At 43.8% G+C, this 15,769-nt stretch overlaps 1 protein-coding gene across 1 annotated transcript in view; it reads left to right on the forward strand.

Moving 5' to 3' along the window:
• TTC9 (tetratricopeptide repeat domain 9) overlaps positions 1–11,285 on the forward strand; it is a 60,328-nt gene extending 49,043 nt beyond the window's left edge. Inside the window, exon 3 of the mRNA XM_072986173.2 lies at positions 10,213–11,285. Within this exon, the coding sequence (XP_072842274.2) occupies positions 10,213–10,292 (80 nt within the window). The 3' untranslated portion in view covers positions 10,293–11,285. The remainder of the gene's footprint in view (positions 1–10,212) is intronic.
• Positions 11,286–15,769: the final 4,484 nt, after the last annotated feature.

Genomic DNA, 15,769 nt, shown 5'->3' on the forward strand with positions numbered 1-15,769 from the left:
TTGTAGTAATAAGGATGTAGTAAGGATGTGGGGTGTTAACTGAGGTACTAATTACTGAACCAAATTTCAGTGATCCTAGTCAGTGTATTCGCAAAGGCTTTCACGGTGGGATCTAATGGTTGTTGTGGGTTTTTCGGGCTCTTTGGCTGTGTTCTGAAGGTTGTTCTTCCTAACGTTTCGCCAGTCTCTGTGGCCGGCATCTTCAGAGGACAGGTGTGGCACTCTGTGCTCTGGTGCAGTTGGTTTGGGAGTTGAGTATTTATAGCTGTGGGATCAGCTTTTGTCCTTTTCAGAAGATGGGTGATCACCCATCTCCTGAAAAGGACAAAAGCTGATCCTGCAGCTATAAATACAGTACTGTACTCAGTTCCCAAACAAACTGAACCAGAGCACAGAGTGCCATTCCTGTCCTCTGAAGATGCTGGCCACAGAGACTGGTGAAACGTTAGGATGAAAAACCAGAACACGGCCAAAGAGCCCGAAAAACCCACAACAACCATTAGATCCTAGTCAGCATAATCTTGGTTATCCATAGTTCATCTGGAAGAGTCTAGATACAGCTTCCTTCATGATAATATGTCACTCTATGAATGTCTTTTAATAAAGATCTGTTGTTTATTTACTATACATTCCTTGCTTTTCCTTCAAGGAACTCACAGTACTTTTACTTTTTAAAAAAATTAGGTGTAAGAAGTCTGCAGTACCTTTTTATAGCTAGAACCAACATGTTAGCTTACCATAAGACTATAAAAACAAAACATAAAAGGCAGTTCCATAGTAATGTTGAGATTTTTTAAAGCACCAAATAAAAGCAGCAGTCAATAAAGGAGGAAGACCTTATGTCTGAAAAATAATAATGTTGCCAAGTGAATGTCCCTATGGAGCGAGTGCTGAAACTCAGGCCCATAACATTGGCTTTCTCCCATGGCTATCTGCCAAACTTTCGATGGTGGAGGAACCTGGCAAAGGTTGCAGATTGTAACTGTTAGATTCATATGGTTGCCAGAATTGCACCAGGTGTCTTCAGACAAGTTCTCTCCAACCTGGATAACACCACCCACTTTCTAAGTGTCACTAGGGAAAAGATAAATAACCCAATATTGCCACACTTCAAATGGACATGAAAAGACATAGTTGCAGGAACAGTATATTCAAGAAAGAGCTGGGCTAAGCTGGATCTGTCATTTATTTGGGTGAGATGGTTGTCACAGGTGGTTGAGGTCTCTTGCTGCTGGACCTGACTTCTGGTGACAGACTCTTCCTCAGAGTCACTGCTGGCGCACCTCTACAGCATGGCAATTTCTCAGCAGGCTATGTGAATATGGGCCAGCCTTGAGGCTCCTTGGGACCAAGGCATTCTTGGGGAGGTAGCAAAGAAAGAAAGAAAGAAAGAAAGAAAGAAAGAAAGAAAGAAAGAAAGAAAGAAAGAAAGAAAGAAAGAACAGCACAGGCAATATGCTTTTTTTGTTCCCCTCCCCCACCTTAAGGGTCTTTGGTGGTGGGCATTATTGACATCACTGGCTGTGAAATGACCACATTTTACAAGTGGGCTGGCAGCAATTCAGAGGAAAAAGGTGCCATTGCCACTGTGCTCATCCTCCTTCCCCGTGAGTGTTGCCATGTGCTATGGAGGGCAGTTCTTTTTCCGTCTCAAGCAGTAGGGTGGCTTGTGCCAGCACTGATTCAGTGAAACTGACAGTAGAGCCTCTGAAAGCATACAGAGAACTGCAAATTCCTCAGAGAATATATTATACTATCCAGTTTGTTCTCCTTGCTGCACCATTTACTAAAATGCTTCAGGGTTCTGCTAAACTAGACGTGTGCAACTGTAGAGGTGCATCCCAGGATCCCGTACAACACAGGTGGACAACTGCACCAGGTGTTTTAAACACCAGTGCTTCCATTAGAATGCCACTGCAGGCTCTCTCTCTCTCTCTCTCTCTCTCTCTCTCTCTCTCTCTCTCACACACACACACACACACACACACAGAGAGAGAGAGAGAGAGAGAGAGAGAGCTGCCAAGTGGATGTGGAGGGGCTGGTTGTGACCCCATTGTCATGGTCAGACCACTTCCTAGTCAAGTTTAGTCTATTAGCTTCTTCTCCCCTCTGCAAGGGTGGTGGATCTATTAAGATGATCCGCCCTTGGAGACTAATGGATCCAGATGGATTCCTGAATGCTCTGGGGGTTATCCATCTGATATGGTCGGAGCTCCTGTCGAAGCTCAGGTCTCCTTATGGAATAGGGAGATGACCCGGCAGTTGACACGATTGCGCCTAAGCACCCTCTCCCTGCACGCAGAGCCCAGACAGCTTCCTGATATACTTCTGAACTGTGGGCAATGAAGCGAGAGGGGAGACGGCTGGAGCGCAGGTGGAGGAAATCCCGCTGGGAGTCCAATCGAGCACGACTTAGAGCCCATTATCAGGCCTATTTCGTGGCAGTACGGCTGGCAAAACAGCAATATTTTTCCAGCCGTATCGTTTCCTCAGAATGTTGTCCAGCAGAGCTCTTTCGGGTGGTCCGGGATCTTCTTCAACTGGGAAATCCAGTGGAGGTCCCGGACTGCTCATCAGCTCGTTGTGATGAGTTTGCCATCCATTTTGAGGAAAAAATCGCTCAGATTCGCAGTGGGTTGGACTCCACAGTTACTGCAGAGTCAGAGGATGTATCCAGCGCACCGTGCTTTGGTCAGGTATTAATGGATGAGTTTCAATTGTTGAGACCTGAGGATGTGGACAGGGTGCTTGGATCTGTCCGTTCTACCACAACTCCGCTCGACCCTTGCCCATCCTGGCTAATTGAAAGATCTGCCAGGGGGGTCCACACCTGGGTCCAGGAGGCCGTGAACGCCCCTTTGAGAGAGGGAGTGATCCCTACCACCTTGAAAGAGGTGGTAATTCAGCCACTCCTTAAAAAGCCTAGCCTGGACCCAAGGCTGGTGGTTAACTACCAACCAGTAGCGAATCTCCCTTATTTGGGCAAAGTGTTGGAGCGGGTTGTGGCTGGGCAACTCCAGGTGCTGCTGGATGAAACGGATTTTCTGGATCCATTTCAATCGGGTTTCAGGCCTGGTTTTGGTACAGAGACTGCCTTGGTTGCCCTGTATGATGACCTTTGCCGGGAGAGAGACAGGGGGAGTGTGACCCTGTTGATACTCCTGGACCTCTCAGTGGCTTTCGACACCATCGACCATGGTGTTCTTCTGGATAGGCTGGCTGGGTTGGGAGTTGGGGGCACTGCTTTACGGTGGTTCCGCTCCTTCCTGGCTGACCGTGTCCAGAGGGTGGTGCAGGGGAACAGTTGCTCTGCCCCATGGCGTTTATGTCATGGGGTTCCTCAGGGCTCAATACTGTCCCCCATGCTGTTTAATATCTACATGAAACCACTGGGAGAGGTCATCAGGAGGTTTGGGCTGAGGAGTCAGCAATATGCTGACGATACTCAGCTCTACCTCTCGTTTTCCACCAATCCAGGTGAGGCGGTTTCTGTGCTGAACTCATGTCTGGACCTGATAATGGACTGGATGAGGGTTAATAAATTGAAACTCAATCCAGACAAGACAGAAGTACTGTTAGTGGGTGCTTCACTGGACAGGTTGGAGGGCCATTTCCCTGCCCTGAATGGGGTTACACTCCCCCTAAGGGACAGGGTCCGCAGCCTGGGGGTGCTCCTGGACCCCAGTCTAACTTTGGAAGCCCAGGTGGACTCGGTGGCCAGAGGCGCCTTCCTTCAGCTGCGGAAATTATACCAGCTGCGGCCCTACCTGGACGAGCGGAGTCTCATGACAGTTACACCCGCACTGGTAACATCTCGTATAGATTATTGCAATGCGCTCTACGTGGAGCTGCCTTTGAAGACGGTCCGGCAACTGCAACTGGTCCATAATCGAGCTGCGCGGCTGGTGAGTGGTAGAGCTGCTAGAGATCACATCAAGCCGATTCTGTTTAATTTACATTGGTTACCAGTTGCTGCCCGGGCCCAATTCACAGTGCTTGTTTTGACATATAAAGCCGTAAACGGCTTGGGCCCTGGATACCTGAAGGACCGCCTCCTTCCATATGAACCTACCCAGCAGTTAAGATCTAACCAGGGGGCCCTTTTGAAAGAGCCATCCCTTAAGGAGATAAGAGGGCGGGCTTGTAGAGAAAGGGCCTTTTCGGCAGCTGCTCCCAGACTATGGAATGCCCTCCCGACTGAGATTCATCTGGCGCCGACGCTGATGACATTTCGGCGCCAGGTCAAAACCTTCCTGTTCCAAATGGCTTTTAACTGAAATAATATCAGCTGTAGGTCTGATGGCAATTTTTAGAATATATATTTTAATTGCGTTTTAATTATTTTGCCCTTTTATTTTGCCTTTTTATTGTATTTTAAATGCTGTAAGCCGCCCAGACTTCTTCATGGATTGCTGCCTTGTCGTGGCGAAGGGGCTTGAGTAACTCAGAGAAACTATGGGCTATGCCGTGCAGGGACACCCAGGACGGACAGGACATAGTGGAGAGTTCTGACTAAACGCAATCCACCTGGAGTAGGAAATGGCAAGCCACTCCAGTATCTTTGCCAAGAACGCCCCATGATCAGAAACAAAAGGCTAAAAGATATGACGCTGGAAGATGGGCCCCTCAGGTCGGAAGGCGTCCAACATGCTACTGAGGAAGAGCGGAGGACAAGTACGAGTAGCTCCAGAGCTAATGAAGTGGTTGGGCCAAAGCCGAAAGGACGCTCAGCTGTGGACGTGCCTGGAAGTGAAAGGAAAATCCAATGCTGCAAAGAAAAATACTGCATAGGAACCTGGAATGTAAGATCTATGAACATTGGGAAGCTGGAGGTGGTCAAACAGGAGATGGCAAGAATAAACATCGACATCCTGGGCATCAGTGAACTAAAATGGACAGGAATGGGCGAATTCAGCTCAGATGATTATCATATCTACTATTGTGGACAAGAATCCCGTAGAAGGAATGGAGTAGCCCTCATAGTCAACAAAAGAGTGGGAAAAGCTGTAATGGGATACAATCTCAAAAATGATAGAATGATGTCAATACGAATCCAAGGCAGACCATTCAACATCACAATAATCCAAGTTTATGCACCAACCAGCATTGCTGAGGAGACTGAAATTGAACAATTCTATGAAGATTTACAACACCTTCTAGAACTGACACCAAAGAAAGATGTTCTTCTCATTCTAGGGGACTGGAATGCTAAAGTAGGGAGCCAAGAGATAAAAGGAACAACAGGGAAGTTTGGCCTTGGAGTTCAGAACGAAGCAGGACAAAGGCTAATAGAGTTTTGTCAAGAGAATAAGCTGGTCATCACAAACACTCTTTTCCAACAACACAAGAGGCGACTCTATACATGGAAATCACCAGATGGGCAATATCGAAATCAGATTGATTATATTCTCTGCAGCCAAAGATGGAGAAGCTCTATACAGTCAGCAAAAACAAGACCTGGAGCTGACTGCGGTTCTGATCATCAGCTTCTCATAGCAAAATTCAAGCTTAGACTGAAGAGATTAGGAAAAACCACTGGGCCACTCAGGTATAATCTAAACCAAATCCCTTATGAATACACAGTGGAAGTAAAGAACAGATTTAAGGAACTAGATTTGGTGGACAGAGTGCCTGAAGAACTTTGGATAGAGGCTCGTAACATTGTCCAGGAGGCAGCAACGAAAACCATCCCAAAGAAAAGGAAATGCAAGAAAGCAAAGTGGCTGTCCAACGAGGCCTTAGAAATAGCAGAGAGGAGAAGGGAAGCAAAATGCAAGGGAGATAGGGAAAGTTACAGAAACTTGAATTCAGACTTCCAAAGAATAGCAAGGAGAGACAAGAGGGCCTTCTTAAATGAACAATGCAAAGAAATAGAGGAAGATAACAGAAAAGGAAAGACCAGAGATCTGTTCAGGAAAATTGGACATATTAGAGGAACGTTTTGCGCAAAGATGAACATGATAAAAGACAAAAATGGGAGGGACCTAACAGAAGCAGAAGACGTCAAGAAGAGGTGGCAAGAATACACAGAGGAATTATATCAGAAAGATGTGGATATCCCAGACAACCCAGACAATGTAGTTGCTGACCTTGAGCCAGACATCCTGGAGAGCGAAGTCAAGTGGGCCTTAGAAAGCCTGGCTAACAACAAGGCCAGTGGAGGTGATGGCATTCCAGTTGAACTATTTAAAATCTTGAAAGATGATGCTGTTAAGGTGCTACATTCAATATGCCAGCAAGTTTGGAAAACTCAACAGTGGCCAGAGGATTGGAAAAGATCAGTCTACATCCCAATCCCAAAGAAAGGCAGTGCCAAAGAATGCTCCAACTACCGTACAATTGCACTCATTTCGCACGCTAGCAAGGTTATGTTCAAAATCCTACAAGGTAGGCTTCAGCAGTATGTGGACCGAGAACTCCCAGAAGTACAAGCTGGATTCCGAAGAGGCAGAGGAACTCGAGACCAAATTGCTAACTTGCGCTGGATTATGGAGAAAGCCAGAGAGTTCCAGAAAAATATCTACTTCTGCTTCATTGACTATGCGAAAGCCTTTGACTGTGTGGACCACAGCAAACTATGGCAAGTTCTTAAAGAAATGGGAGTGCCTGACCACTTTATCTGTCTCCTGAGAAACCTATATGTGGGACAGGAAGCAACAGTTAGAACTGGTCATGGAACAACTGAGTGGTTCAAAATTGGGAAAGGAGTACGGCAAGGCTGTATATTGTCCCCCAGCTTATTTAACTTATATGCAGAATACATCATGCGGAAGGCTGGACTGGAAGAAACCCAAGCCGGAATTAAGATTGCCGGAAGAAATATCAACAACCTCCGATATGCAGATGATACCACTCTGATGGCAGAAAGTGAGGAGGAATTAAAGAACCTTGTAATGAGAGTGAAAGAGGAGAGTGCAAAAAACGGTCTGAAACTCAACATCAAAAAAACTAAGATCATGGCCACAGGTCCCATCACCTCCTGGGAAATAGAAGGGGAAGATATGGAGGCAGTGTCAAATTTTATCTTCCTGGGCTCCATGATCACTGCAGATGGAGACAGCAGCCCTGAAATTAAAAGGCGCCTTCTTCTTGGGAGGAAAGCGATGACAAATCTGGACAGCATCTTGAAAAGCAGAGACATCACCTTGCCAACAAAAGTCCGAATAGTCAAAGCTATGGTTTTTCCTGTCGTGATGTATGGAAGTGAGAGCTGGACCATAAAGAAAGCAGACCGCCGAAGAATTGATGCCTTTGAATTGTGGTGCTGGAGGAGGCTCTTGAGAATCCCCTGGACTGCAAGGAGAACAAACCTATCAGTTCTAAAGGAAATCAACCCTGAGTGCTCACTGGAAGGACAGATCCTGAAGCTGAGGCTCCAGTACTTTGGCCATCTAATGAGAAGAAAAGACTCCCTGGAAAAGACCTTGATGTTGGGAAAGTGTGATGGCAAGAGGAGAAGGGGACGACCGAGGATGAGATGGCTGGACAGTGTCTGCGAAGCAACCAACATGAACCTGACACAACTCCGGGAGGCAGTAGAAGACAGGAGGGCCTGGCGTGCTCTGGTCCATGGGGTCACGAAGAGTCGGACACGACTAAACGACTAAACACACACACAAGCCGCCCAGAGACCTTCGGGTAGTGTGGCCGGCATATAAGTTAAATAAATAAATAAATAAATAAATAAATAAATAAATAAATAAATAAATAAATAAATAAATAAATAAATAAATAAATAAATAAATAAGTGTAATTTATACTCATAAAAACCCTTTAAAAACAAGAAAACGTGTGCTTGAATTTCAGTTGCAAAGCACAAAACAAGTGCTTAAATTAAAACAATGAATGAGCCTCGTGGCGCAGTGGTTAAAACGCTGTACTGCAGCTAAAACTGTGCTCACAACCTGGGGTTCAAATCCCAGGTAGCCGGCTCAAGGTTGACTCAGCCTTCTATCCTTCCGAGGTCGGTAAAATGAGTACCCAGCTTGCTGGGTGGGGGGGCAATGTGTAGCCTGTATAATTAAATTGTAAACCGCCCAGAGAGTGCTTGTAGCGCTATGGGGCGGTATATAAGTGCAAAAAAAAAAAAAGTGTCATCTGTTGATTTCAAAAGGCTCTTTAAAGTTTGTTGATAAGATTTAGCAGTATAGTTGGGAAACAAGTGAGAGGAGGCATAAAAGCTCTCTTGGGGAACATGTGCAAATGTTCCCCACCTTTGATCTGGATTCTTCTAGATTCACTGCCTGAACTGCACCATGTTGCCACTTCAACTAAAACGGCATAGGCTCACCTTGGTTGCATTTGAAGAATCAGATTACAGTGTCTCATGAAATGCCCCAAGGTTAGGTGCAAGAATCTCAGTTTTCATAGATCTGAGCGAACGGATCCATTCATACTGTACTTGGTTTCAGTAATCAAAACTGCCCCTCACACATTGTATCTCATGTTACAGGACACAGGGCAGCAGGAACTTTGCAAGGATGCTGTGACATCTACATCAAAGAGCATTGCTCAGTTGCCTTGACAGCATAGGAGAAAGTAACTATCAGAACCATCTACAAATAATAGAACATTTGAAACTTGAGATGAAAAAAGGTCATCTCACCCCTTATAATCCCCAGAGTTTCAGTGGCAAAGAAACTAGCTTTTGTTGCATTTTTTCAACTGCACTGTAGATTGTAGGAGCCAAGGTGCTTTGGTGTTCAGAAGTATTCTTGTATTATGGTGAGCAACCATAAAGAATAAATCTTGGCTCTTCCATTTTAGTATAGGCACCTGTCACATTGCTTCAAAAAGCTTCATTGCTTCAAAAAGCAAAGCAAAGTGTGCTGCTTATGTACCACCCTCTAGGGCCTGAAGCTCCCTATGGGTAGTTTACAATTCAGTTATGGAGGCTACACATTGCCTCCACCCCCAGTGAGCTAGGTATGCTGTTTGCCAACCTCAGAAGGATGGAAAGTTGAGTCACCCTCAAGCCAGCTACCTGAGCCCAGGACCAAACTCAAGGTCGTGAGCAGAGTCTTCACTCCAGTACTGCAGTTTGAAGCCTAGCAGAACCAAGGTGAAGATATGCAGATGAAAGGATGAGGTTATGCTTATCAGAAGGGCTTCCATTCTCACTAGCTCCCATCGAGGTCTTATTAGACAAAACAAATATATAGGGAGAGAGTTGAAAGGCTACAGAAATTTGGGAGTGTTGAATGGCTACAGAAAACTGCCACATGCCCAACAACAAAAGTGTTCCTTAATTATTGCTACAGTAAGTAGACTCTTGTGATGGATATTTTACCATTTTTAAAAAAGAACTATAATCTGAGGATAATGCACCAGCTCACATAAATATATGCACTGGTTTTTTTTTGGGGGGGGGAGTCAAACTGTGGTGAAGCAGTGATATTTGTATGTTACTAAAGTAGCTAGAGAGTGATTCAAGAAGCTCCCAGTTATGCCCCAACAAATCACGGAAGTTTGCATCAGTATTTTAGGATTTTCTTTTAAAAGCAGAGATTTGAACAAAAGTTCTTGCCACCAGTGGATGCAGCAAAAGAGAGCAGCACTGAAACAGATTGTCAGTTGAAGTTCCAGACAAAGACAAAACCTTTCCTGGAAACTGCCATCTCTGAGGCCTGAGGAGAGCTCACATTGACCTCCGTGGATTCTATTTATTCCACAGTCACCCGACGGCAACAGCCCCATGTCCAGGCCTAGCAAAAGAGAGAGACTGTGGGATGGATAACTGACTCTGTTGCATGAGCTGAGCTACCAACTATTCTCTTTCCCTGCCCCCAATTTTCTACTGTTATTTAATAATGCCAGCCATTATTTGCACAGCTACTCTTTTCTTGTTGTGGATGCCTGTGTATATTCCAGAGTAAGTGGGTGCCAAACACACAGCTCTCTGAATTGAAAGAGGCAGCAAGTGGGCACACTTTGGCAAACTAGGCTATTGTGGGGGGACATCTCATTCCCAGGATATGTATTCCATGAGCATGGCTCCTGGGAGGTCGGTTGGAAGGAGCTTTGCATACAAACAAAAGGTCCACCACACTCCCAAGGTTGATGGTTCTGCATAATTCCTCCCACACCCACACACACATCTCCAAATCTCAGGTCATAGCCCTCTTTCTTTTTAACATTTTCATGGTGATTGCTTGCCAATTTCAAGGAGGAAGCTGTGCTAAATAGATACATTTTAATTATCTTCCTCTGCAGATACCAACGTTGTACGGTACATTCAGCTGACAGAAATGAAGCTTAGCAGATGTTCCCAGAGGGAAAAAGAAGCGTTGTGAGAAGAAACCCAGTTCGGTGGGCATGAGTAGACACTTCCTCCCTCATTGGGTAGCACTTCCACTTTATTGACTCCACCTTAGTTGACTTCCTGCCCGCTTCCTTCTTTACTTTTGATCTGGACTCAAGTGAACTGTTTGTTTTCAGAAAAGACTTGACCTGTGGATTTGACCACATCTACTTGCTGGCACAAGGATAACATTCCAGCTCTCCTAGCATAATTGCTGCCAGAGTCAGCCGTGTCCTGCAGCTTTGGCCAAAAGCCTGAGGCAAGCAATGGAAGGGTGTTGACTTGGCCTTGCACTTGCTTACCAGTCGCTGCCTGTTTTACCAGCCATACCAGCCAACCATCAGGAGGCTCACTCTTTCAAATGCCATGGAAGCAGCCAAGGAAGAATGCTTTCAGCATCCGCAGAAGAGACACGAACTCCCACAACTCACTTTGGGAACTTCCTTCCACTTGTAGATTTTCATGGTCCAGAAAGACACCACCTGCTAAATAGCCTATGCCAATGAATGAGACTCATTTGCAATACATTCTGTTTAAAGCACAGGGGAAGCACAATGTACTTTAAGCAATGAGCTCCAAAAATTGGGAAGGGCTGTAGGGGACATGATGGAAGCTAAAAGACGATATGAAAAGACAGTATTATTTCGGGAATAAAATTTATGGAATGATTAATAGCAAATACACATTGCGTGACAGACAGCAATCCCTTATATATTTTTAGAAGGCATGTCTGGGCCCTAGTATGTAGTTGGGCAGCATGACTTTGTAACTGATTTCAGTTCAGACAGTGGAAACAGGAGCACTGAATTATGGATGTATCGCCATATTGATATGCACCTGTGGGCAAGTCATGTACCTTTCCCGTGCCTCAGTTTCTCCATCTGTACAGTGGAGATAATAATGCCTCCCTACCTCACAGGGGGTGTTGTGAGGGTTTGTTAGTTGATGTTTGTACAGTGCTAAATATTATTATTGGTACATGGGACTGAGTCTGTAATCTTTGCATCTTTCTTTCATTAGAACATTAGTACTAATCAGAGAGGGACACATGGAACAGGCCTACCAGCTTAAGAGCCAAAATGTTCATTATTTAGTAATACCGGGGCAAGAAGGAATCAGCATTTTGCCCTAGAAGTCCCTATGCGGATATGTGGGAAATCTCAGGTCATGCCCCAGCCAAATACAACTTGTTTAAATTTCACTGATTTTAGAGGAAGCTATGCATGTTTTGCTACACCCTTGCAACCCAAATGCACAACATTGACCAGATCATACTTTTTAATGGACGGTGGTGCTTGCATTTTGTATGACTACAGCCTTATTCAGCTGATAGATCAGACCACCAGTACATCTAACCCTATTCTGTCTACTCTCATGGGCAGTAACTATCTAGATCCTGAAGCAGGTATCTCCTACCCTGCTACCTGAGATACTTTAATGAGAAGTAGTGGAAATCAAACCCACAAAATAATGTATTCCTCATTCCTTAAATTTGCAAATAGCTAATATCAATTATGGGGGGAGGAACTATTTGAAAATCCCTCCTTCCATTTTGTATTATTCAGAGATTGCTTAAAGCCCTTCCAGAGGTCAGAGAGGGGTTCTGCATTACATTCATAATTAATATTTCATTGTAGGTGGTGTTGCTAAGGAGATGATCTTGCACTTTCCTGAAATTTAAGACACATTTTAAATCTAGAAAACATGCAGGTCTTCACTCAGCTCTGCAGCCTCCCCTCTCCCTAACTGGAAGATGGCTGTGCCACATAAACACCCCACTATCATATGATTTCTTGGGAAGCAAATGACAGAATACATTGTTGTTCTCTGCCCCCATACTTTCATCATTTTATGGCCATAAAAATATTTCAGGGCACAACTCCCATATAAGTCTACCATAGTAAAGAAACTGTCCAGCAAGAGCTAAGATGTCTGACCACCACATGTTTAAACCTGTAGATACCTTGTCAAAAACGTGTCAGGTTTTACATCCCACACTGTCTACAGATCTTAGTGATGACATGAAATTGTTAGAATTAAAACACGGCCATGACAAACACTGTGTTGGATGGAGAACAGACTCATGTTGGGACAGAATATTTCCTTCAGCTTTAATTACTAAGAAATAGCAGGGGAGGGGGAGAGATTAAAAGTGACTTTCCAGGTGTGGGGAACTGGGAAGGATTTCCTTCTTTCACAAAACATTATTTAGAACAGGTAAAACTATAGACCAATTGTCTTTCCACAGTCTTATAAAAACTTTACCAGTAATAAAAAGTATTCTAAAACAAAATCCCAAAAAAGATCAAGTTTTCATCGTTTCTCTATAAAACGATTTACCATATTTCTAGACTTCCTCCAAGGAACTGAGAGGGATATGTATGAGATTATCCTGTTTCATCATTTTAGCTACTGAGGTAGACTGCAAAGGTGGCCCATTATCAGCCATCAACCTTCACCAGACGTGCACTGAAACTTTGCTTTTTCGTTACAATACTACACTGGCTTCCAAAAAACAAAACAAAAATGCTCTTTAATACTGTAATCTTAAATGCATATGGTGCATATGGTTGGAAATAAGCATAGGTTTATGTGAACAATTCTGTTAAGGAACTATCTCCCTAAAAGAAGCATTCTTTCACTGATCTGTGGGCTTGTGTCTAGAGATGGGCACAAAACGAACCATGAAGCAAAACCACCCCAAATCAGGCAATTTTGTGGTTCATTTCAGGGTACCTTGGGGGAAATGTGCCTGCCAAGATTAAAAAGAAACACTGAACTATTATCAGCATTGGTGATTTGTACTCTTCATTTTTGGGCACTTTGGCCCCTGGCCAAATACAGTGGGGTCTCGACTTACGAACTTAATCCGTATTGGAAGGCAGTTCTCAGGTCGAAAAGTTCGTAAGTCGAATCTTCATTTCCCATAGGAATGCATTGAAAACCATTTAATCCGTATCTGCTCTTTTCGACCATAGAAACTAATAGGAAGCTGCTATTCCGCCTTCTGCCACTAGAGGGGGATATTTTTTCTTTTTTCCTTTTAACCTAAGATGACTTAGCTTTTAAAAAAAGGGAAAAAGAGTTCGTAACTCGAATCTAAGTTCGCAAGTCAAGTCCATATATTCCTATGAGAGCGGTTCGTAAGTCGAAACTTTCGTATGTCGAACCGTTCGTAAGTCGAGACCCCACTTGTAGCTTATGGCTCTCAATTCCCTTAGCAACACTGGAGTGGACCCAGAGAAAACTTTGTATAGGTTTGATTGTCAGGTCAGGCAGCCAATCACAGAGCTCCAAGTCTGCTCTCTTGGATAGCTGGTTATAGGAGGCACCTCCTGAGCAGCTCAGATAGTGGTTTCACTTTTGCAGCAATCAGCGTGAGAAGACAATGCTTAGCTAACTAGTCCTCCTCCCATGTCTGCTCCTTTTCTGTTCCCTCCCCAGTCCACCTCATGATGAGAAGGTAACACCATTTCAAGTTCCCTTGCATGAACCACTCATTTAATTGCCAAGCCTGCTGCTAAAGATCACCTTCCTGGGGGGACCTGCTTTGGGGAGCTATAACTTGGGTATTCCAAATCCAGTCTTCACCAAACTTGGAAGGGTTCAACTGAAGACTTGTTTTGAGTTTGGCATCTCTGATTCATGCACAAACTGTTCTACTTGGAAGTCCTGAATTGCATGAAACACAAAACGGTTCATTTTGTCTGAAAGTCTGTGGTTCATGAATTTTCCTGATTTATGTCCATCTCTACTTGTGTCTATAATCAGGGCTCAGACATGTAACTAGATTTCCGTTCCCAGCTTTAGCTTTAGCTGGGAACTGCAGCTGCAGGTAAAAGTAACAAGATCCTTTCTCAGTCCTCCATGACAATTTGCTGACTGTACCTGTAGTGATAGTACAAACGGTCCTGTAATTAGAGATGTGATAATAGTAGTATAGACTGTCCTACAACTCTTCCCCCAGTGATTCCCACTAGCCTTTTCAGTGGGAAAATGAGATTTGTGGGATTTTCAGAATCTGCTGTATGGCAGAATATAGCCAATAGGAAGTGGGCTGACATTTCCTTCACATATTTGATAGCTCTCTGCAGGAAGAAGCAGGAAGAGAGACTGAGGTGATAGCTTTCTCTGAGGGGCAGCTGTCACTAGAGCTATAAAATATGCGTTATTCCTTGGATTTTTTCCTGCCTGATGATACATGTGATAAAATTTACCTACATGTGGGTTTATCATACCGGAAGGCATTCCAGTTTTCAACAGGCAAAAATCCAATTCAGGTAGCCACATAGGGCTGATGTAAGAGTTGACCACTGAGAAACTGGTTCAATGGGTTGGATTTAAGCCATGGTGAAATACTTATTGATATTGCATGATGACATTAATTAGATAAAAATGACATAGTAAAATAATTTAATTGGGCTTTGAACACCGGGGGTGACATGAGAACCAAACCCTAGCCATTCTAATTTTTCTAACTTCCAGTTCACAGAAGTGTGGAGGAGCACAGATGCTTGCTGATTTACACAATTATTGTGCTCACATTTTGGCCAGCAATGGGGATGATTGCGGTGGAACCAAACCCAAAAAGGTGCACACAGAGAAGGAGATGGAAATTTGCCACAATCTAAGGAAATATGAAATACAATCAGAATGGGCACTGGCAAAAATTGTAAACTACACATGCACAATGGCTCTGCATACCAAGTTTTCTAATTCCTGTTGAGTGAATTAAAATGGAAATGTCTCCAGATGGCTACTTACCTGGTTTTCCCTTGGCTTTCATTCACTTGCTCAGGAGGACATCCAGGTGAATAAAGGCTCAAGACATCAAAAGAACAGAAGAGAACTACAGGAAACCTCTCAGTTTGAAATAAAGAAGATTACTGTGCGACATGGCACTTTTTCTATTAATATTTACTGTAGGTGGAAATGAAAGGATCCCTGCAGGTTTAATGATACAATTTGCTTCAGGTTTCCAATTGGACAAGCATACATTTCTGTCAAGAGACTTCTATTGTATTTGTGTGGGTAACTGCTTGCACTTACATGTATGTAGGTACATGTACTTAGTTTATAAAGGAACAAAAATTACTCTGGGAGGGTGCACTCTAATGCAAAATATTATGCCAAAAACTGCAATGTGTGGAGACACTTGAGAACATACAGTATTTTTCCCTTAATGATTAGCTTGCTTTTTACATTTTCTTCTTTTTTTGTGCTGAATTCTGTGCTCACTCAATAAATATGTGAGTGGGTGATTCTGGTGTTTTGATGTGATCTTCGCTCATGGGTTAGCCATTTTCTGCTCCACTACCAGTACCCTTTATAAATAAATCTGTGTGTTGTCATGATGTTGGCATTAAGCATGCCATTTAAATGCATTGTGATTGAGGATGGAACGTATTAATATTCAGTTCACTAGAAGGAAACATATGGACAAACCTCTTCCCAGAACTTCTTAGCAAA

Source organism: Pogona vitticeps, chromosome 1, assembly GCF_051106095.1.
Source record: "Pogona vitticeps strain Pit_001003342236 chromosome 1, PviZW2.1, whole genome shotgun sequence".
Taxonomy (NCBI): domain Eukaryota; kingdom Metazoa; phylum Chordata; class Lepidosauria; order Squamata; family Agamidae; genus Pogona; species Pogona vitticeps.